The sequence below is a fragment of the Neophocaena asiaeorientalis genome, unplaced genomic scaffold (assembly GCF_003031525.2).
Source record: "Neophocaena asiaeorientalis asiaeorientalis breed wild unplaced genomic scaffold, Neophocaena_asiaeorientalis_V1.1 scaffold177, whole genome shotgun sequence".
Classification (NCBI taxonomy): Eukaryota; Metazoa; Chordata; class Mammalia; order Artiodactyla; family Phocoenidae; genus Neophocaena; species Neophocaena asiaeorientalis.
This window is the reverse complement of record NW_020172779.1, coordinates 20,166,662-20,189,341: the sequence shown is the minus strand read 5'-3', so window position 1 is coordinate 20,189,341 and position 22,680 is coordinate 20,166,662. Positions and strand designations below refer to the sequence as shown.

Sequence of the window (22,680 nt, the reverse complement as noted above, 5' to 3'; positions counted from 1 at the left end):
GGCAGCAAAGCGCTTACCCGCCAGTCCAGGTCCCCATGGGGAGCGTGGTGAAGGTGCTCATATCCTGTGGTGGGGAGGGGGGCAGGGGGGCGGGCGGTCGTAAAAGGAGGCCATTAGCGCTCAGTCCTGGCGTCTACGTCCTGGCACGAGCCAGGAGGGTCCTTTCTGGGCCTTGGGTTGCGGAGGCTCCGCACCTCCTGCGTGGAGCCGCGCTGGGTCCTGGAGCCTTGGCTTCATGCAGGGCCTCGTGCAGAGCCAGGCAGGCCTGGCTGGCACCCGTGGAGGAGGGGCACTGTGCTCGGGCACCCGGTGGGAAGGGTTCATCCTTCTGCGGGGTCTCATTCTGGGACTGGGGGGCCCTGCCTCCCCAAGTTTCACGGAGACTGGGCCTCACTGGGAGCCAGGGCGCACGGCAGCACCTGCGAGTGTCATTTCCTGGGTGCTGCCCCCAGGGGTCCCACATGGTCCTCGGCACCGCTCAACAGCTCCCAGGGCGTTTCTCACCACATCTTACTGATGCAGCTGCCTCTGAGTTCCTGCAGAGAACGGGGAGGAGCCAGCACTGAACCCCGCGGCCTGCTTGAGCCCACAGTCCTTGCCTTCTAACGGGGTTATATTGACCATCAAAACTCTGAACGTGCTTTGAAAACTATTATTGAAAACGTACTAAAATGTCTTTGGGTTTCTCTCGTTTTAGCCTTGATTCTTTCAAGAAGCTGACTTCCCTATTTTGTGTTCGATTAATAATTCATGCTGCAAATCCTTATTGAATGCCTACCATGTGCCAGACACACCTGTCTCCTAGTTTAAGGATTGGAAGACTGTCCCCAAAGGCGAATTTGAGTGAAGAGAATTAGCATTAAGGACATTCCCTCCCTCCCCACTTCCCCTCCTATCTGGTAATGACATCTGGCATGGGATGGATAGCAGACTTTTGCTATTGTAAATCTAAATTCAAGCAGATGGAAAGACCAAAGATTGAATTGGCTAATTATTTCATTATGCATTTTAATATTTTCTCAATATTTAGACTTCATAAAAAATTTGAGCCTAGTTTGACACCCACTGTAGTAATAAAAATGGCCCGTATGTGGCACGTAAGGCTGGACAGACGTGTTTTAAAGGAAACTGTGGCTCTTGCGGTAGGTGTGTGCACGCCTGTCTGGGTAACATCTGCAACATCCAGATACGTGGCAGGGACACCGGGAGCTCCAGACCTACTCTGCACCTGGCTAACAGCCTGTACGTATTGTTGTTTCCGTGGGCTGAGCCCTGGAGACGCCCCCAGTCTGCGGGAGGGGCAGACGCAGAGACGGACACTCACGGTGCAGCCCGGGAGGGCTGAGACAGCTTTCCTGCGGTAAGGACCGGCAGGGCTGGAGTATTCTAAGCACATTCCTGACACACACTGGGGACCTGAGTCGTCCCCTGTGACTGGCTGTACAGAATGCAGTCTGGGGCAGCAGGGGCCAGGCGTCTCTCAGGCTGTGCGGAGCAGTCGGGCTGCCCTGCCTGCCTCCTTGCCCCCTTCCCTCCTCCCCTCCCTTCCTGAAGACGAGGGTTCGGCTCTGTGGCCTCCTCCTTCAGGTCCTGCCCGCAGCAGCCTGTGAGCATCGACCTCTAGGGCTCTCCCTGCAGGCCGTGAAGATTTGTCCCTCCCAGTACAGCCCAACCGTGCTTTCAGGTCCCTCCTCTCGTCTGACCTCCCCCGCCACTCTGTGAAAGATGCAGGGCAGGCTTTATTTTTATTTTTACTTGTTAATTTATATTTTATTGACGTCTAGTTGGTTCACAATGCTGTGCCGATCTCTGCTGCACAGCAAAGTGACCCAGTTATACACATATATTCATTCTTTTGTATATGCTTTTCCATTATGGTTTACCCCAGGATATTGAATATAGCTCCCTGTGCTGTACAGTAGGACCTTGTCGTCTATTCATTCTGTATGTAACAGTTTGCATCTAGTAACCCCACACTCCCAGTCCGTCCCTCCCCCCCCTTGTAACCCCTCCCCCCCTTATAATAAAGGGCAGGCTTTATTACAAGGAGCCTGGTAACTGGCCGAGAGCCAACACAGTCCACGGGTCCCCGCAGGCTGCCCGGTGGGTCAGGAGACCCACCTCTGCAGGGACAGGGTGACCTCATGTGGAGGAGGTGGTGGAGGGCACCTGGCCATCCAGGGGCAGTGAGCACCAGGGGCCTAGTGGTGTTTTCAGCCCTGGCGCTCACTGGTTCTGAGGTGGGGTTTACATGCTGGCCCCGCCAAATGAGCTCATGAATACCGCTTGTTCCCCTAGATTTACGATACCTGTCTCTTTTCTGTTTATCACTTCCATCATCATCACTGCTATGAAAACCGCCGCTCGCACGGCTCCTATGTGTCAGTTACTTAGTGTGTTGTCTGCAGGGCTGGGGAAGGGATGCCGGGCAGCGGAGCTGGACGTGGGACCAGCAGGCGCTCTTCCCCCACCTCACCCCTCCCCGCCAGCCACTGGGTCTCAGCCTAACCCCTCTGTTTCCCGTTCCTCCCAGTGTAGTGGGGGGAGGTGACGGTACCACGAGGAGCCCCGTCGTGTGGCGCCTGCAGGACCAGCACCCTCCCCGCCATCAGGCTTGCCCCCCTCACACCTGGGGCTCTCCTGTCCTTGTGCTTCGATCCTTATTCTGCCCAGGACGAAGGACTCCTCACAGAGACCTGTCCTGAAGCCCGCCCTCTTCCCTTGCCTATCCCTTGTGCCGCCTCAGCCTGGTGACTTTGAAAGGGAATGTCCTCCTGAGCGCTCCCATCTCGCAGGAGGAACTCGCCTGGGGGTGATGTCGGAGGGGCTCCTGGGGGCGGGGAGGGGCGGCCTACATAGAGAGGCCTGTCCATGCTTTCCGGATAAACACGCCCTTGCTTTCCATTCTTCTTCTTTGAACCTTCTTCTTCCCTCCAGCTGCCACTGTTGGACCCTTTTTACTGAAATTCGGAAACCGTAATACAGCCAACTCTCCCGGAACTCTGTCAGTAGCAGGTAGTAGCCCCTGCACGTGACCCAGTGACCGTCTGCATTTGCCTTTGGGCTGGGACCAAAGATGCTGCATCGTTGGGGGCCGGAGCCCCGGCTCTGAAGGTCTGGCTCTGCTGTCTCCTGCGTCCAGCAGGGAGGTGGTGACCTGTCAGGCCCGTGTCTCCATCTGTTCAGCACCGTGATGACCCCTGGTCCGGGTTGCCGTTAGGGTCAGTTCTAACAATTGTATCTGCCCTTCTGATCCCGTACCAGGTGCCAGACAGGATATTAGCACTTTCCCTCAAACCTACAAAACAGGTAATACCTACCCCTTTTTAAGAATTAAATAAGTTGTTATAAAGCAGAAACTAACACACCATTGTAAAGCAATTATACCCCAAAAAAGATGTTTAAAAAAAAAAAAAAACTGTATGACCTAACCTAAAAAAAAAAAAAAAAAGAAGTAAATAAGTAAATTTTGGAAATTAAGTAACTCACCTGAGATGGTGCCGGGAGCTGGAGAGCCAGGATCCCAGAACGCGTGTTATTTTCCTGTTGACTGAAGTCAACCTGAAGTGAGGCCTCACCCTCGTGGTGCCGTCACGGCCCCTGACCCTAGGGTGTGTCAGTACAGGGGACACGCTTCCTGCTGGAAGACTCGGCGCTGCTCAGGTGACCCGGCCTCAGGTGAGGCTTCTCCTGGACAAGGGACGCTGGGCCAGACCTCCCCCACGACTGTCCCCTGGCGTCCTCACCTCCACCTCTGCTGGGGCCTGCCTGAAAGGGGCTGGGTTGGCATTTCTGACAATCACCCAGAGCGTCTGGTTTGGGGACGTATGGAAGCTGACCATATCTGTTTTCACTTTCCACGGTAATTGAGAGACGGAGGAACAGGCATCAGCATTGGAGCAGGTGTGGGCCGTCCTTTATGGTTGGCCTCACATGTTCCATCTTCCATGGAGCCCACTCTGCCCCCTCTGCCATCTGGCCCGGCTGGAACTGCCCCTCCTCTGGGGTCCTGCAATTCTCAGTGCTTAACTCTTGTTTGGAATACTGCTTACAGAGCACAGGAAAGTTTGTTTTCTTCCCAGGACTGTCTCCCTTGCCAGGCTGTGCTGTTCTTGAGGTCAGGTGGTGTCAGCGGCTATTTCCTGATGACCTATGATGTGCTGCGGTTTGCGCCCAGCGCCGGGGACACTGCGGTGAGCAAGATGGGGTGTGGACTCTGCCCGATGGAGCCCAAGCTCGTGCTCTCTTCCCCGCCCCGGTGCTGCCTGGAATCCTTCCATGTAGCTACTGAAACCTTTTGGTGACTCAGTGGTTTCCATCTGATTGATGCAGCCGATGGTCACCCGCTTGGTTGCACTACGCTGAGTGCTGTGATGAACGCAGGAAGGGAGTTTGCAACCAGCAAGATTCGTCTGAGTGGAAGCCCGTCTCCATTTCCAGGGGGCAGCCCTGCGCAGGCTGTCTGCGGTGGAAACAGATGCGGGAGACGCTGGGAGCAAGCTTGTTTTGTCAGCGCCCCTTCTCGCTTCCCTCGTTTTTGTTGCAAATCTCTCTTCAGAGAGCATTTCAGGGTTTGCTGAGTGCTGACCTGTTAGAATCCAACCCCATGTAGGTTTCCCGACAGGGACTGGGTGCCCAGCTCAGCTGATCCCCACGAAGCTGGCGGCCTGGACCATCTGGGCTGAGTCTCTGCCAGGTGGTCTGGTCTGGTAAGCACGCGTCTCCCGCCTTCCGTCTGGAGATCGTTTGTAACCATCTGGCTGCTTTGAGGGTGAGGCAGAGGCTCAAGGACCCCAGGGGTACAGTGGGCCTTAGGTGCCCACGACTCAGCAGCCCAGAGCGGGGGCGGGAATGTCTTCGGGGGACGCAGAGGGCAGAGTCCTTAATAACTGGGAAGGGGAGTGTGGTCGTTCTCTTGAGAGCACGGCTGCGCCCCCGAGGGGCTGCCTTCCCAGGGCTGGCCCGGGCCGTGCCGCTGATGGTGGCGTGTCTGGCCTCACAGACACCAGTGGCCCTCTATAAATCCCGGAAGCGCAGCAGCGGCTGTGACGTCTGTCATCAGTCTGTACTTGGGGTCCACCCTGTGAGACTCTAGGCACGACGTCCTCAGTTTGGTTGGTCACCACCAGGACAGGCCACCTGGCATACGGCCACACCTGGCTTCTCAGCTTCTGAGACCGCATCCCCGCCAGTGAGGAGAAGTTGCCGATAGCCAAGCCCTCCTCCCTTTATAGACTGAGGCAGAGCTCTCACTGTTTGCACCGGATTGCCTGAGATGGCCTCTCAGCCTCTCTAATTGGCTTCTGGCTAACTCTCACAGATGCTTCTGATGGAGCTCTGTCTTCTCATTCCCTGAGAGAAATTAAGTATTTTTAGATAAGACTCCTTTAAAACAGTGCACTAGGTTTTTCTGATAGTCATGTTAGGAGAGAGAGTTCTATCTAAATGAATTTTAATACAAGTAGCTCCCTTTATCGGTACAGCTGATTCCTTGATCATCTTCAGTAACATGCAGGGTTGCATCTTGTATTTGTCTTTAGGGAGTGAATGTTTATAGCTGTGGGTAATCACTTGGTTAGGCCTTCAATCCTCATAGTGGGGAAGCCGTGCCAGCCCAAGAGAAGCGTTGCTCCCGACCCTCGAGGATGTAAAGCTGCCCTGGCCCTTTAGCCTTCAGGGGACGGAGGGAGTGAGGTGGGAGGGACACATATTTGATTCTTGACTCCCCCGAATCCAAATATGTATACCTTGAAGTTACTCTGAATGGAATCAGGGTTTGGCTCACAGAGAGCATAGATTTCGGGTTTCGCCGGCTCACGAGAGTGGGGAAGGACTTTTCCCTAGTATGCAAAGCAAAGTTCCAAATCTGTGTGTGTGTGTGTGTGTGTGTGAGAGAGAGAGAGAGAGTGTACACGCACACGAGTCAACGTGCAGCGTGCTCGTGATTGGGCGCACGCTGGGCTTTTACACATTCTGTGCACTTTTGGCATGACAATTATTGTGAGCATGTGTATCTTATATAATAGAATCATAAAATTACAGAGCTTAAGTAACAGCTAACACCTTATGGCACTTACTAGATGCCAGCACTGTTCTGAGCAATTTACCTAGATTTACTCAGTTTTGACAAAAACCCTGTGAAGTAGTTTTTATCCACAGTCCACAGATGAGAAACCTGAGGTCCTGTGAGTTTACCTAACTTGTTCCAGGTCACCCAGCTAGTAAGTGGCAGAGCTTGGGCTGTCATCCAGCTGCCTGGCTTCAGAGTCTGTGCTCTTATTAGCTCTGTGTTGGGCAAAAGAGCAGAAGAGCATCTGGTCTCTCCCAGGGCCTTCAAGTTATCCCCATTTTTCAGATGAAGCCAAAGAGATGTAGCGTTCCTCGGGCATGCTGCTGATTGGCACACCTACCCCGCAGGGCTCTCTCCATTTTGCCTGCCCTCCATCCTCTGACTCGACTGTTCTCTCCCCGCAAGACCTGCAGCCCCGAACCGCGTGCAGACTCTCCCCGGCAGTTCGTGGCGCTGTCCAGGGAGCTGAGCCCAGACACTGGCGGCCCTGCTGGGATGAGAACAGCCCAGCATCAGCATTCTTAAAGTTCATGAAGCAAATCGGAGGACAGAGTCATGTGAAAGAGGCTCATTAATCACCTAAAGCAGCCTTTCCATTAGCGTAATTTCTAGTTGTGACAATTTGCTAATTGATTTGAGCTGAAGTGGGGCTGGGCTAAGTCCCTGCACCTGGGGTTGTCACTCCAGAGCTGGCACATGGGGCGCAGACAACCCATCTTCCTGGCGGGGGTGGTGCCAAGGTGCAGGCCTGCTCCTCAAAGAGCTCCCCACTCCGGAACGCTCACCTGGGGGCCCGTTTAGGAACATCTACATCAGCAGTAGACCACTTACAACAGCCGGTGTTCAGAGCGCGGTGCTGCACTCCCCTGTGGGAGGACCCAGGCCTGCCGCCCGCCAGGCTGCATGTTCCCCGAGGGAAGAGCTGACTGAACAGTCGCTTTTTCTAGAGCATCAGGCTGGGTCCTGGTAAACTTCAGTCCCATACACACAGGCGGGGTCTCAAAAACTGCTCCGTGGTTTTAAACGGTCCTTTGATTGCAGTGCATGACTGAATATTTCACCGCTAACGGGCTAGCAGGAAATGAAAGGGAAGGTATTTTATTAACTTGCTGCATTTTCCTAGCATCTGGCGTTGTTTTTAAGATTTGGAAGCAAATATCCATGGTTCCCAAGACTCGTAGAAGATTAACTGAGACAATGTGCATGAAAACATTTGTAAACAAAAAAGCTCTGCACAAATGTTGATTAATTAAATGTAATTAACAATGATGGGTGGCTAATAGTACTAAGGGCTCATCCTTGCACGATAGGCTGGGCTTCGTAAAAGTAGGAAGGGTCTCACCTGGTGGGTCTTCTCGTCCCCGGCAGCTACCACAGCCCATGCTGTAGGTACTGATACCCTGATGTGAATCCAGGCCCACCCCCTGGCAGGGAGGAGCTCTGCACCTGGAGCTGAAGGGCTAAATTGGATCCTCCCTCCCTGGCTGTGTGGCTTAACATCCCCGAAGGGGTTTCCTCAACCTGAGGTTGCTGTGAGCGCTGTGTGAGATGCCCCTTAGGTAAGTAGGTGCTCAGTGAGAAGCACTGAGCATTGATGGAGCACCTACGGTGTGCCAGGTGCAGTGCCACTGACCAGGGGCAGCGTCCCTTACTCTCCTGGGTTTGGAGCCACAAGCAGCCCTCTGAAGTCTTTCTTACTGGTTTGCAAAAATAAGCGGCCAAGCAGTCGTGACGGCAGAGCTGCCCGCTCGTCAGCCCGGCAGGTTTGAGTCGGGGATGGCAGTGAGCAAGGGCCAGCCCGCAGTGCGAGGCTCGCCACCTCTGAGAGGCGTGAGTGAAGTGTGGTGACTCCAGGGAGCTCAGCCGTGGCTCTGAGGCAGGAAGTGGCAGGTGCAGAGGGCGCTGTGAGAGGGATGCGTGGCTCCTTGCGGGGAGCCAGAAGCTGCCTGTGGGAGGCTCCAGAGGCAGGACGAATGTGAGTTGGATGCACTGAGCTGGGCACTTGAGTTTTCTTACGTTCCAGGTGCACAGGGGTTGTTGATGATCATTACTTGAGGGTGTGGCTAGGAGACTTGCAAAGCCTGGTTGGCACCCACAGTGGTCTACATTCCCCCTGCTGCAGTGTCACCACCCCTGCCCTCCTAAGGGACAGGAGTATATCTTGGGGGCAAGAACCCATCGGCTGACCTGGAAACTTAATTGCTGCGTCCCAGGTGACTAGGAAGGGCTTGAAGCGGGGAGACAGGTACTTCAGCACCACGGAGAGCTCCCCGTGGGCCTCCCTCAGGGCTGGAGGAAAGAGGCTGGCCACCACGCGCCATGCTGGGAGCGGGCGGTGACTCTGCCCCTGGCAGTGCTGGGGTCCTGGCCGGGCCCCGGCCCTGTGCACAGAGGATCCTCGTTTGTCCGGTGGGGATCACGGGTCCTGGCTTCCAGGTTTATTGTGAGGAATCGATACTGTGTTCATAGTAAAGTGTCTGAAAGTGTGGGCTGCAGTGTGGGCTCCAGGGTCAGACGGCCTCAATCCTGCCACTTCCTAGCCGTGTCTGCTTTCTTGTTATCCCCACGGGCCTGAGTTTTAAAAATCTCTGCAATGGAAGTAACAGTCCCTATTTTAAACCCACCACATACTCAATTTGAAAATAGTATTAAATTGAGAAGATACATGTTAAACACTTAGCACACAGCCTCTCTCATGGGACTCGCTTTGGAAATACTCCTTCTAGCAGAAATGATGATAGGAATTATTGTCCTCGTCATCGTTCTCTGTCGACCTCTTGCCCCCACCGCCAGAGTCCATGTGTTCAGGAAAGAGAAGCGGCTGCCATGTCCACTGCCCTCACTGTAACTGTAACCTGGGCTCTGAAAGTGGCCGATAGAGCATCTGCGTAGCTGACTGGCCAGCCAGGCTTGCATTCCTGTGCCCAGGCTCAGACACAAGGCTGCTTTGGTGGCTCACGGGGCTGAAGGGGAGGGGAGGTGCGTGCAGGTAATTAGCTTTACTAGCTCAGCTGTATAATTTTATGGCTCATGTCCGAATACGGAAATATGCTATTGGAATGGTCTCCAAAGCCCCAGTGCCGTTGGCGACTTTGTAATTACTCACATGCTAACTTGCTCTTCTCGCTAATCATTTCACAGGCTCCTCATCCTGGCCACGTTTGTTAGGCACTCTTTCTGTTCTTCAAGCACCGGGGTGCGATCAGCCTCAAAAGCCTGGCGTGATTTTTTTTTTTTTTTAACAAGAGGGAGTAATATGCCATATTCTGAAGTCTTAATTTCATACAAGTGAAAATACCCCCCAGAGAGAGTCAGGAAAGAAAACAGAAAGAAACACACACACACAGATGTGGCCCCTGCACCACTTACCTGGGATGTTGACTCATGCCAGCATTCATTTAGTCATCAGACAGTGTTCATGGAGTGGCCACGATGATCCAGACACTGTTCCAGGCCCCAGAATGAGGGCTCTGCCCTTGCCCAGCGGACAGGCGAGTGGTGAAGCCAGACGATGGAAGACACACACATCTGGCGAGGGCTGCCGAGGGGCTGCCGAGAGCCTTCGGAGCAGAGGCAGTTCAGAGGGGCCTTCCTGGAGGAGGTGAGGTCTGCGGTAAGGGGTAAAGCATGAGTACAGTGAGGAGGAGAGAGGGCAGGGAAAAGCATTTCCAGGCAAAGAGCGCGGAAGGTGGAGGGTATGGAGTTCTGAGAGAGCACCCTGTGTTTTGGAAGAATTGAAACGGGGCCAAGGCAGCCAAAGCAGGACCCGGGGCTGGAGAGGCAGGTGGGCGGTGCTCCTGAGCATCCTGGACGCCAGCGGCTTGGCCTGTGCCCTGGTCTGAGGCCCGTTGCCGCGTGCGGCCAGCTGGCTCTCCTGGGCAGCCCTCTTGTCTGAACAGCTTTCCGTGGATGCTCGGCTGGGCTGTTTGAGGGCTGGGCTGTCCCTCTCTGGCAGGAGGGACCCGGGAGCTCTGGTCTTCATTCCCTCGGGGCCTCGGCACCCCTCGCTCCCTGCCCCAGCCCGTTCTACTCTGCCTGTGTGGCTTTATCCCGACCCGCTGTCCTCAGGCTGGGCAAGCGCAATGGTCTGTTCCTATATTGTCATCTTTGTTGGAATGTGAGCCTCTCAGGTTCAAGGTTCACGTCCAGTCATTTCAGTGTCCTCAGTGCTTCTCACCATGCCTGTCTTGTTTCAGACACACTCTGTGTTTGTTGAATGCAATAACTTGCTAATGGAAGAAAGTAATGGGATTTTCCCCCACTTCCTCAGTCACTAGAGAATGTCAGGAATGACATTCTTCCCTTTTGATTGCAACCTAAGTACTGGGGCTTTAATTTATGTAGGAAAAGGGAGAGAGGCTTACAGATCTCTCTGAGGACCACACTGGCTGTTTAACATTAGCACCTTGGAGACGTCTCTTTCCTGCATTTCTAAACCTAATTTCTTCATCCACCGATACTTGCTGAGAGGCCCTATGACTTCCTCGATTATGAACTCGCCTGAGTCCGTTTGTAATAATATGTGTAATTACATCAAGATGTATAACAGGGCAGACGTGAAACTGGCATGAAACCGACACGTGTAGAGAGACGCACTTGGTTGTATTGAACAGTAAGCCACAGTTTGCATCCTTTTTAGGAAAAACAACCTTCCCTCTTCTTTATTTCCCCCAGCAAGAATAGCTGTTGGATTGAAATTATCCCAGTGGAGTTCCCTTCTTCACTACATTTACGTACCTGTTTCCCACACACTCAGGTGATATCTTGTGGTTGGTTAGACCATCCCTGGAGAGCAGGGGGACGGTCACCTGCCGTGGGAGGTTTCCCGTCTGGGAGTCTGTGGAGAAACTTCTAGAACTTCTCCCCCTGGCCCGGGACTCGGAGGCAGCGGAGTTTTCCTTAACGCGGCTCACCCCTCTCTGAAGCGCACAGGTGAGGCGAGTGTGGAAGGACTCCTGAGCCAGCTGGTCCTGGAGCATCTGCAGCTGGCCCCTCTCCTGTGGGGTGAGTACCGCTCGTCACCTCGGGGGCCCGCGCTCCTTTTTCTCAGAATGCGCAGGCTCGCGCTTGGCGGTGTGTGGGACGTCACAGAGAGCCGTGGGGGGAGGGAAACTCACCGCCGCGCCGGCCTCTGCGTGTCTACCGAGCTCTGCCCGGGCACAGCCTCGTGAACGGGCTCGCTGCCCTCTGAGCACAGGTGTGGCCGTGACGTGGAGGTGCCCTCGGGGTCCATTTGCTGCGGAGTCTGCCGTCCTCCGTGGGGGCACCTGGTGTCCGCATGGGCGTGTCTTCTGCAGATGTTTCTGCATCTCCCGTGATCAGGGTGGTGGGCGGGAGCGAGGCTGCGGTTAGCTCGTCTCTCCTGGACTAGCTCTGACAGAGTTTGTTTGGTAAACACCCTAACTCAGCCTGGCGCTCAGCCCGTGAGCCATCGCCCTGAGGTGGCACTTCGAAAAAGGCATTTGAACGTTCGCTGCCCGTTGCACCTGGAACTCTCACCCCAGTCTCTGCCTTCCTAAATAGCGGTGAAACAATTTTGTTGAGAAACAAACTAAATGTAGAATTTTTGTTGAAGTGGGAGTCTTTATTATCCTCTGGAAATGATTCCATCATGTAATCTATGTTGGGTCAGATGCAAACAATCTTGTACGTGTACCTTCTTCTCTTTACCCCAGAAACCATTGTAAATTAGTATCTGGTATTTCATCCGCTTAATGAATTAGCTTGACCTCCCCCTTTGGCATGCTGGAGACACAGGAAAATTATCCCAGGGGTCTGAAGAGAACAGGCCTTCCTCCTGGCGTTCCCGCACTTCCCCTTCAGTTTGTGAGAGCCCCTCACGCTGCCCGGGGGCTGCCCACTCTGCCGGGCTCCCTACTCCCGCCCGTGAAGGTTGTCGGGAGTCCTGTGAGGGGCGCTGACGCGGCAGCTGTGAGTGGACTGCTGCACCGGGGGCTCCTTCCGTGGAAGCCGCCCGCCTCGCTGGTGCAGCCCGAGTGGAAGGAGGCGGGCGGTGTTTCTGTGGAATGTGTCACTGCTTGCACCTCTGGGGGTGTCCCTCGCTTTCCTAGTTTGGAATGTGTTGTCTCTTAATGACCCGGGCTCAGCCAGCTACTTCCACCGTATGTGGTAGCTGAGGAGGATCAGACTCCCAGCCCCAACCAGCCCGAGGAAACACAGTGACGCAAAACTTGTATTAAGGCATCATGTCAGTCAGAAGAAGTTCCCCAAGGCCTCGGCAGTCTGGGAGTGAGCCCTGGAGGGTCTGACTCATTCCAGAGATTGGGGGTGGGGAGGGTACATTGGGAGAGGTCAGAGGCCCTTGCTGGATTTGCACTGGTCTCCTCGCAGGTGTTTTCTTTGTCATGTGTCACATGCATACCAGTGTGTTGGCAAATAATGCAAGTATTAAAAGATTTTATCCTGGAGGAGATGCATGACGTTTTAAACAGTAATACCAGGACCTGAAAGGCGTTTCTGCCAGGAGGTCTCACTGGCAGTGTCCGCGGTGCCAGGCAGCTCGGGGCTGCGCTTTCGGGCTCCCAGCAGCATCCCCGGCAGCCCAGTTCCTGTCCTCGAGGCATCCACGGTCTCCAGAAACAGTGCGTAGTATTTTCCTGTTCAGAGTGTCATGATTAATTTAACCCTTACCATATCTGGCTGCTTCCAAGGAACATCTTCTGTAGACTTTCCTGACTTAGATCAGTTTCCTAGCTTTAGAGTTATCAAGTCAAAAGACGTGCACATATTTAAGGCTCTTGAGCTGTTTTGTCAAGTGACTATGTGACTCTTGGTCATTGATCATGACATGGGCATTGTGGGAGCCTGGGTTTCTGGGGTGACTTTCTCACCCTCTTGTGAATGCAGTTCCAGGGTAATGGCCCGTGAGGGAAGGCGGTGAGTTTCGTCTGCTTCCCTCCTGCCCCAGGCTGGCCTCCCCAGCCCACCGTGCGTGGGGTGGGGTCTTCATCCCTGGCCTCAGCACACGTCACCTCCCACCCTCACTGTCCCCTCTGCAGTGGAGCCAACATCTTGGAGCCACCAGCTCCTCACCCCATAACTTGGGCTGTCCTCCTGGTTCTTCAAAGGCAGCTTTCCACACCCTGGACTCTTGACCTTTCCACTAGCTCACTTCATGAAAGCAATATATTCTCACTGTAGAAAGCCAGGGGAAATCAGAAAAGTTGGATAGAGAAAAATTACCCTTTTCCCACATCCCCCCCCCAAAACAGTCTCTACTTCATCTGTGTGCATTTCTAAGTCTTTTTCCTGCCCCCCAACTTAAATTTTGTTCATAGAGATGATACTTCTGTGTCCTTTTTTATACTTGACCAAACATAAGTATTTCCCATGTTATAAACACGTCTTAACACATGCTGTTTAAGTCCTCACCGTAATTTCATCAAATGGATACAAGGTAACTTAGTACTTGCTCTGGTGTTCGGCTGTTTCTGTTTTCTGGAGGTGTTTGTTGTTATGTAAGTTACTTGCCTTGGCTGTACATAGAGCTTTCTCTGTGTTTTGGGGTCGTTCCCTCAGCAAGGATACCCTGGAATTGTTAATACTCCATGGAGTGGGGGCAGAGAGCACAGCTGTCAGGTTTGCTGCGTGATGGTGATTGCATCACGTGCCACAGGCAGACCTGTGGGTGGCACAAACCCACCACGGGTCTCAGTCCTGTCTGCCGCTTCCTCTTGGGGCAACTTCTGTGGACGAGTCAGCAAGTTCTCTGGGCCTGGGTTTCTTATTTGTAAACTGGAGATGCTGAGGGCCCCAAATCCTGGGCGAAGGTTTGAAGTGATGCCTGTGACCTTGCGAGAGCGTGTTCCTTCCCTCTCAGTGGGGATGTGGGCCTGGGGCGGTGGGGACCACCAGGACTGATGCTGTGTGGTGGTCGAGGAGGAAAGGAAGCTAGATTCTGGGGTGGATCCAGGACTGCATGCGTTCTTTCTGCGGAGCATCCCAAGGCAAGGCAGGACCGGACAGGACAGAGCCGCGGCAGGGGGGGAGGGGCCTGGGACGGACCCCGAGTCGGCTGCCTCCTGTCTCTGTCCATCCGGGAGCAAAACTGCGAGCTGGGGAGGCTGCACCTCCGGGTGGGAAGACGAGGCTGGGAGGGTGGCAGAGCCCAGTGGGCTTCCTGACGGCCTGCTTCGAGGGCCAGTTCCAGTCGTTTCCGTGGATACTGGGTGGCGGTGACTAATGGGCTAAGCCGTTTCCCATGATGATTTCATTGTCCCACGGCTGTGCCCCTTCTACCTTCTTCAGCTGACAGCTGAAGCTTTCTTCTTCATAGCTTCGTGGTGCCCGGTCTGTCCTGTCCTTCATCCACAGTCAGTGAATACCAGTCAGGTGTTGGCTACCTCTTGGAGGGGATGCTTTCAGTGCACAGCCTCCAGATCATCACCGAGCAGACCCCCAGGTCCAGGGCCGAGCTGTGACGTGTGGGCAGCACTTGTAGGCACGAGGGTAACGCCTGTCAGGGAAGCAGCGGCCACGTGATGCCTTGTGTGAGGTCACCCACCGCCCTGCCTCAGAGAGTGATCCACCCTCACATTTGGGGAGCATGACGCCAAACCCTCCGTGTGGTTCGTCCGAGCCACACAAGTCTTGAGGTCATGATTACTGTCCCCCTTTTACAAATTAGGAAACAGACTCATGGGGTTTTTGTTGCTTCAAGTTATGTGGAATACGTAGGTTCTTGGATTGATGGATTTGTCCATCTGCACCAGGCACTGTCCCAGGTGCTGGGGACACAGAGGCAAGTTAGACTTGATCCCGGCCTTCCAGACACTCCTGGTCTGATGCAGGCAGGGGGCCCAGGTTGGTCAGCAGACCATCCCCATGTAGCCTGGTGTGCTTGCCAGGTGGGAGCTTGGCGGGTGTCCTGGAAGCGGAGGCCAGAGGCAGCCCTGGACCCCCACGCTGACCACCTGCTCAGTCTCAAAGGAGCCGGCACTGTGCTTGGGATGGGGCACACAGCCCGCGGCACCAGCGGAGCTCACGGGCCTCCCTGGGGACAGAACCACCTGGAAGGCGCTATGGGTTCATCATGTCTGCACGTTGCTCCGTCTACCTCAGTGGCCCCTTCTGCACTCTGCCAGCTCCGTTCTGGAGTCTGGATCCCGGCGCGCCAGGCAGCCAGACTGTCCTGAGCCTGAGGTCGGGCTGCATCCCGCCCTCCTGGGACTCTGCGGGGAGACGCGGCCCAACTCCTGCAAGATGTCATGTCATCAAACTGGGTGACATGGAGGCCTTGGTGGGGGAGACGGTTAGTTTGTTTCTAGCGTGAGATTCGTGAGGACCGATGGCAATACTTGTATCTTGGATACGTGTGGCGCAGGCCTCCCTGGCAGGTGAGCTGCCCATGGACACCCGCCTCCTTCCCAGGGAGCTTAGCAATGGCGCTGGGCTGTGGATTTCTCCCCCACAGGCTACGTCTCCAGACAGCTGCTCCCGGGCCAGGGTTAGCACTCAGGCCCACGGTCCAGGCTGGGTCTGCTGGGCCAGGTGAATCAGGTGGTTTTGGTGAGTCCCAGCGGCTGGTCAGCCTGGTCTGAGGACCCCTCCCTGAGGCCTAGCTGTGGTGAATGGCCATCTGGTCTGAGGCCCAGCTGGCCTGGCAATGGGTGCAGGGAAGCCAAGGGGCTGAGTCACTGTCCCTTTGGCACCTTTGCCAAATATATATATATATGTATGTAAATTGATTTTAAAAAAAGGAAAAATAATTTATACAGGATATAAAAAAGGAAGGAAAAAAGCTGAAAACAAAAAGCCCATATAAAACGTATGGACACCAAGGGGGGTAAGTGGCAGGGTGGGTGCTGGTGTGCTGAACTGGGAGATTGGGATTGACGTGTAGACACTGATGTGTACAAAATGGATGACTAATAAGAACCTGCTGTGTAAACAAACAAACAAGCAAACAAAACAACTAATACTAAACTTTCTTTGGGTTATTTGTATGGAAATATGTTAATATAAATGTTTCAGACGTTACATGAAATTTCTAAATATCTTATATGTTCTGGTATAATGTTATAAGTCATAATTCTAGTTATTACTTTAAAATGTGTATCTCAGAAATAACTAAAAACAAAACAACAACAACACAAAAACCCATACAAAGAAAAAGCCCCAGGCCATGATCCCCCGCCAGGGAATGACCCTGTGGGACCAGCCAGTCCCCTCCTGCCCTTTCGTTGTTGGGTGGCAGCCCTGCCCTGGGCCCCTCCGTGCCAGGCGTGTTCTGTGAGCTGCCCTCCCCCTCCTCGCAGCCACTGAAGGCAGGCACCGCTGTCTGTCTGGAGCCCCGAGAGCCTCGGCTGTGCTGGGCCCCCCGGCGCCCCAGAGCCTGTTCCTGCCCTTCTGCATCACCTCTCCTCTCTCCTCTCCCCTCCCACCACCCGCTCGACCCTGCCCCCCATTCTTCTATTTGGTCCCAAGCATTCTAGTTTTTAAAGCATGTTTAGGAGCCTGCTTTATTGTGATAATCTTTCCCAAAAGAATAGCTGCATTTGGGGAGCACTTACCGCATGCAGCGTGTCCAGTAACTCTGTCACCTCGTTTATTCTTCATAACTACCTGCTGGGATAAGCATTAGTCTATGTTTTATGGAAGAAACTGCTGAGTGAAAAGATTCCATGACTGGTCCCCCAAACTGCTATTCCTGCCCCCAATCTGCTTCCTGCGACCTGGGCTCCTCCCTGCAGCCCAAGTGACCCTCCCAAACGTGACCCCAATGATGTCACTCTTAAACACTTAAAACAATTCCTTGTCTCCCATTATCACTGAGGATGGACGGGAGCGTCCTTAATGAGGCTTAGAAGTCCCTCCCCGACCAGTACGCCTGCCCCTCCAGCCTCTGTCCCCCGTCTCTCTGGGCTCTCCCAGCGCCATCCTCCCCGAGGTGTGCACCCCGGGCTCCCTCCGCTGCTCTCCCTTCTGCCAGGAAGTTGCCCTCTCTTCCAGGCCTGTTTCCCTGTGCCCCGTGATTTCTCCTAGTCCTGTCTTTCCTTCTTCAGTCCTCCTGGGAAGCCTTGCTTGCCGCCCACACCTCCATGCTGTCACACCCCACCACCGAGCTGCACGTCCTCCTTTGTGTCCCCTCCTCAAGTTCTCATGGCCTGTAGATGGTGTCCACCACTCCCAGTGAGCGGCCTGGGAACAGACAGAATTGACCGCACCCGCCGGGTCTCGATGTTTGCTGACCGCGTGGAAGAATCGGTGGATGAAGGCCATCCTCCTCACAGGGTCAAGGCCATCCAAGTCCTAGTCCTTAGACGTCCTCCTTCCACATGACTTAAATGCACATGACTTCCGTGTTGACGTGCCCAAGTACACCCTTCTGGCTGGCTATTAATGGTTTCCAGGTTTTCCATTCATAAGACTAAGGTGGACATTCTTGGCATCTGCCCTTCTGCCCCCGGGTCAGTCCCAGAGGGCCAGTGTCCAGGGCAGGGTTACTGGTGCTTTGTGGAGGCGTTGCACGCTTGTGGCCAGCTTGGCCTCCAGGGAGGCCGTACTGATCCACACTCCCCCTGGCAAGGAGAGAACGAATTCACCACGGGTCACTCTGGATCCTCTGTGACGCAGCAGCCGGGAGGGCCAGCTCCACCCCAGGCGTGAGGGGCCAGGCTGAGTGAGGCCCAGCCCTGCCCTTGTCCTACCCCTGTGCCAGGAACCCAGGCAGTCTGAGTTGGAGTTTGCTTCTGGGGCCCAAGAGTCAGAACAGGGTTTCTGATCCTGGGCCAGAGGGTACGTCTCTCCGAGCCAGGTCCCTGGAGAAAGCTCAAGGACAAAGGACAGCATGTAAACCAGGTGCTTTGAGTTTCCCTCAGTCCCCAGCTCCTCCACCTGAAATCACTGCGCTGGACCCCTCAGCGCTCTGCTTAGACATCCTCCCGTCCCGGCGGTAAGCCTTCGCCTCTCGAGTTCCCACCCCACGTTGTCTTTGCCTATTCACTTGTCTGTCTTGCTCCCGAGACTGGGAGCTCCATGTGGGCAGGTTAAAGGAGGTGCTCAGTAAGCTTCCTGCATCCGATTGAGAGGGACTTGGCCTGAGGGGAGCAGGTGCACATACCAGACCTGCAGCCTCTGGCCTCGGGGACAGGGGTCGTGGGCATCCAGGGAGGCCCACGACTGTGACTGCCTCGGGGCCCCTTTCCTCGGAGGGAAGGTGACAGGTGGACCTGGAAGTAGTGGCGTGAGGGTGCTGTGGAGAAGGGGGTCCTGCCCAGCCCAGGAGCTGGCCGATTCCCGCCAGCTCTGTTGTGGGTGTTCGTTGTTACTCTGGGCCTCCAGTGAAGGCCATGGGTGATGCTTCGTCCTCCTCTTTCTACAAAGCGGGGCCGTGAGGCTTTCCTTGATGGGAAAGACTACTGCCCCAAAATGGATCCTCTGTGTGGCATGTGGTCAGTGTTTGTGTGATTTGCTTATTTTGTGAAGATAAAACGTGCACAAACTGTATTTTCCTCCTCGGGTACCACGGGAGAGCTTCCTGCCACTTTCCCTTCTTGCTTAATGACATAGGCTGGGTCCAGCCCCATTCCATATTGCACACAGAGCTGCCACAGTCTTCTCAACCACAGCGTAAGATGTATCGTAATTTATTTACTCTATCTTCTGATGGGCCCTTAGTAATCTTTTGCTATTAGAAATGTGGTTGCAGCAAATACCCTTATAAGTATGCCAGTCCTCCCAGGAGTGAGTCAAGCTGGAAGATACTTATTTAAATTTAACAATCTCTTTAAAAACAAACAAACAAAAACTTTGTTTTTATATCATACTGAGACTTTCCTCATTTAGAGTACATTTTAAAAAAATTCTCTTAATGCTTTCATGGGCTCGGCTGTTTTAAGATTTAAATCTTTTATTTATCTGGGATTTATTAAGGTGTGAAGAGTGAGGCATGGATCCACCTTTTCTTTTTCCAGAAAGCTATCTAGTTATCCCCAAGTCACTTAATAAATGATCTATCTTCACTAATAAGCAATGCCATTTTCTCATATGTTTAGGAAAATCTTGGGATTCTCTTCCATTAATCTATCCATGGGCCAGTATCACCCTTGTAAGTGTATTATGGGTTTACAATATATTTTAATATTTGCTTGGGTAATCCTCTTCAATGTCATTTTCTTACATTCATTCATTTCTTTATTTAAATATTGTGATCAAAGCACATAATACAAATTTGCCATCTTAACCATTTTTAAGTGTACAGTTCAGTAGTTGTAAGTGTATTTGTATTATTATGCCAAAGATCTGTAGAATATTTTTATCTTGTAAAATCAGCCCTATGCCCATTACACATCTTTCATATTTATTTGTATGACTTCAGAAAGAGCTTGTATAGCTCATTTTGTTAAAAAAGTAAACTTATATAGGTATTTAACTGCCTCTTTAACGGAGGGTTTTTTCCCTGTTTTTGCTTCCTCTTTTATATAAGTTTGCTTCCTCTTCTTTTTCTTGTTTAAGTGAGCTAACACATGATCTACTTTCTTCATTAATTCTATCTCTCTTCTCTTTTCTAATTCAGTGATTCTTCTATCATTATTAATTTCTCCTTTCTGCCTTATTTGGGCTTATTATATTATTTTTTTCCCTCACTTACTGGGTTGGGGATTTAATTCATTCATTTAGATTGTCCTATTATTGGTATAGTTTTATGGGGCTATGAATTTTCCTATGATTACTGCTTTAACCACATTCTGGCATTTACATTTTTCATGTTTGATATTTTTAGGCATTCTGCGATTCTAGTTTGTTTCATCTTTATCCTAAGAGCTGTTTAAGACATAGTTTTTTGCTTGTTTGTTTTTTCTCATTTTGTTATGACTTTCTAATGTAACAGCAGTGGAATCACTTTAGTACTATTCTCACCTCTTAGAATTTACTGAGATTTCTTTGTGGTTAGTTTTTGTTTTTTGGGGTTTTTTTTTTTTATGACTACTCCATGGACATTTAAAAGGAAGGCATATTCCTTGTTTTAAGTGTATTGAGTTGAAATGTATCACTTAGCTATACCTTATTAATTGGCTTAGGTTTTTTAAGATCCTTACCTATTTGATCTACCCATGGACTTTGAGAAGTGAATTACAATTACTGCTAACATGGGTCCTCTTCACCCTGATGGACTTCTGTCCATCGATGTGATACTGTCTGTCCTGTAATACATGCAGTGTGAAGGCTGATGGTCTTTGGTGCATAGATGTCATAATTATTCTCACTTTGTTGTGCCTTTTACCATGTAAAGTGCCTTTCTGTGGCTCCTCTAATGTCTTTTGCCCTTATTTCAATCTGGTCTGAGACTGTAGCTCTCATCCCTCCTTTCTTTTGGTTTGGCTGATGTACCTTTGCCTCTTGTTTTGTTTTAAACATTTGAGAATTTTTTTTTTCCCCTATGTGGTTCTCTTAGATGAAGCATAGAGTTGAGTTTTGTTTGTGATCTAACTTCATTGTCTTTTTCATTAATAAGTGGGTTTAGACCAGTTACATTCCTTGATATGGCACATATGTTTGGTCTTATTTCTGTCATGTATTCTGTTATGCTTTTTATCTTGACTCTTGTGATCTGTGTCATCTTGGTTTTATTTTGTGTGATGATTTTATTTTTTCTTCCTTTTCCTTTCTAAGCTCTCCTGCTTCTCTTGTCTGACCTCCCCATCCCCACATCACCTTCTAAGGCCTTACCTGCTTTAGTTTTCTTCACAATTCTTCTTATTCTCTGAAAGTTCATTACATATACAGGTTTTTTTCTTATTTGTCTCTCCACCCCTGCTAGAGTATAAGCTCCACAGAGAAAGAATCTGCTCTTCCCTGTATTCTCAGAACCTGGAACTGTTACCGGAACATTTTAGTGACAGCTGAATACATATTTGTGGAAGGAATTAATAACGTAACCTTCACAGTCTGTCTCTGAAGTAGGTAGTGTTATTCCTGTGCTTTAGGGGAGGGAAATGCAAAGCGTATGCAGGGTTATTCAGCCTGTGAGTGGCAGAGTGAAGACTAGCGCATGCTCACTATGATTCGAAAATCCACGTTTTCCCCATTATTGTGCCTCCCAAAATCATATAATGAGCTAGTGGCCTACAGCTGGATTGGAAGCCTGGGTCTGCTGACTTCTAACCAGAAATTCCACAGTACCATAGTCTTTTAGATGTAAAGATAAGCAAAAGGAAAGAAAGAAGGAACTTATCGTGTTATTACTCACAGACTTGCAGGAAAGTTGCACGTACAGTGGTTAGAATTTTTTCTGAGCCATTTTAGAAGCACTGCACCATCGTCCCAAATTCTGTGTATTTCCTACACACAAGGACATTCTCTTATTTAACCACGACACAGCCATCAAAATCAGGAAATTAGCGTCCATTCTACCATCCAGTACTGAGACCCCATTCAAGTTCTGCCAGTCATCCCAATAGTGTCCTTGGTTCCTAAAGGATCTAGACGTGGTTCAGAACCACTGTTGCCTTCAGTTGTTTCATGTCTCTAGTCTCAGTCGATCTGCAACAATTCCTCAGTCTCTCTTTGACTTTTTTTTACCTTGGTGCTTCCAGATGTTACCAACCAGCCATTGGTGGAATGCCCCTCAACTTGGGGCATTTGTGTGATGTGTCCTCACGATTAGATTCAGTACCTGTGTCTCTGTCAGTAGTCACAGAGGCAGTGCTGTGTCCTTCTTGCACCTCTCAGATGGCTCGTGAGTTCTGTTTGCTCCACTACCAGTGGTGGCCACCTTGATCACTTGACAAGGTGGTGTCTGCCAGCCTTCTCTGCGATCAGGTTTCTTTGTTTCTCTTGGTAATCACTAAGTATTCTGTGGGAATGTGCTTTGAAACTTTGTAAATACCGATTCCTCCTTAAACTTTCCTTTGTTCGTTTACTCTGAGTGGATTCGTCATTTCCTCTTTTACTCAGTGGGTTAAAGTATGTGACTGTCATTATTTATTTTGATGCAGTGGGAGCTCTTTCAGGCTGACTTCTGTGTCTCTCGACAAGTCTCCGTCATTCCCTGGACACTTCCTTGCTTTCTGGCACTAGGTGTCCCAGATTCATCACGAACTACAGCTGCGACAGCATCCATTTTCCCCAAGAAGTCTTGGTTCCCTTTAGTGAAGATCATTATTTAGAAACCAAGATGCAGATGTGAGAATGGTCATTCCTACTGCCGGCGGGGGCGGTGTTGCTACTCCCTGGCCTTCTCAGAGAACACAGCCAGGGAATATACATGTACATATAACTCTAAATACACACATACACGTCAACGTCTCTTTCTATGCGTATTGACAGCTACCAGTTCTCTCTGATACCTCTAATTCCAGTCCAACACGGCAAAGTTCCTTCAGGTTTTGTCCCCTTTCCTCAGTTGTACCTCACTTCCTTGGCATTGGGAGATTGGCTTTGTTATCTCTAATGTAATTACCGATTTGTCAATCCCCCCACTGTAACCGGTCTTCCGTCTCTGCCCCAACCCTCCCCCACTCTCAGCATGTCAACCTCTCACACTGCACGGGGCGGATCCCACATGGGCTGGCTCTGCTGTGCCGATGCCCTTCCCCCTCTCCCTGGTCCCCATGCTCCCCTGTCCCCACTCCCTTTCTGGTCTCCCA

General features: G+C 51.8%; 1 protein-coding gene across 2 annotated transcripts in view; it reads left to right on the top strand.

Moving 5' to 3' along the window:
- TRAPPC9 (trafficking protein particle complex subunit 9) overlaps nucleotides 1–22,680 on the top strand; it is a 509,572-nt gene that overhangs the window by 388,750 nt on the left and 98,142 nt on the right. For both annotated transcript variants that reach the window (XM_024741252.1, XM_024741251.1), the window contains one exon: nucleotides 10,984–11,074. In XM_024741252.1, coding sequence (XP_024597020.1) covers nucleotides 10,984–11,074 — 91 coding nt within the window. The remainder of the gene's footprint in view (nucleotides 1–10,983; nucleotides 11,075–22,680) is intronic.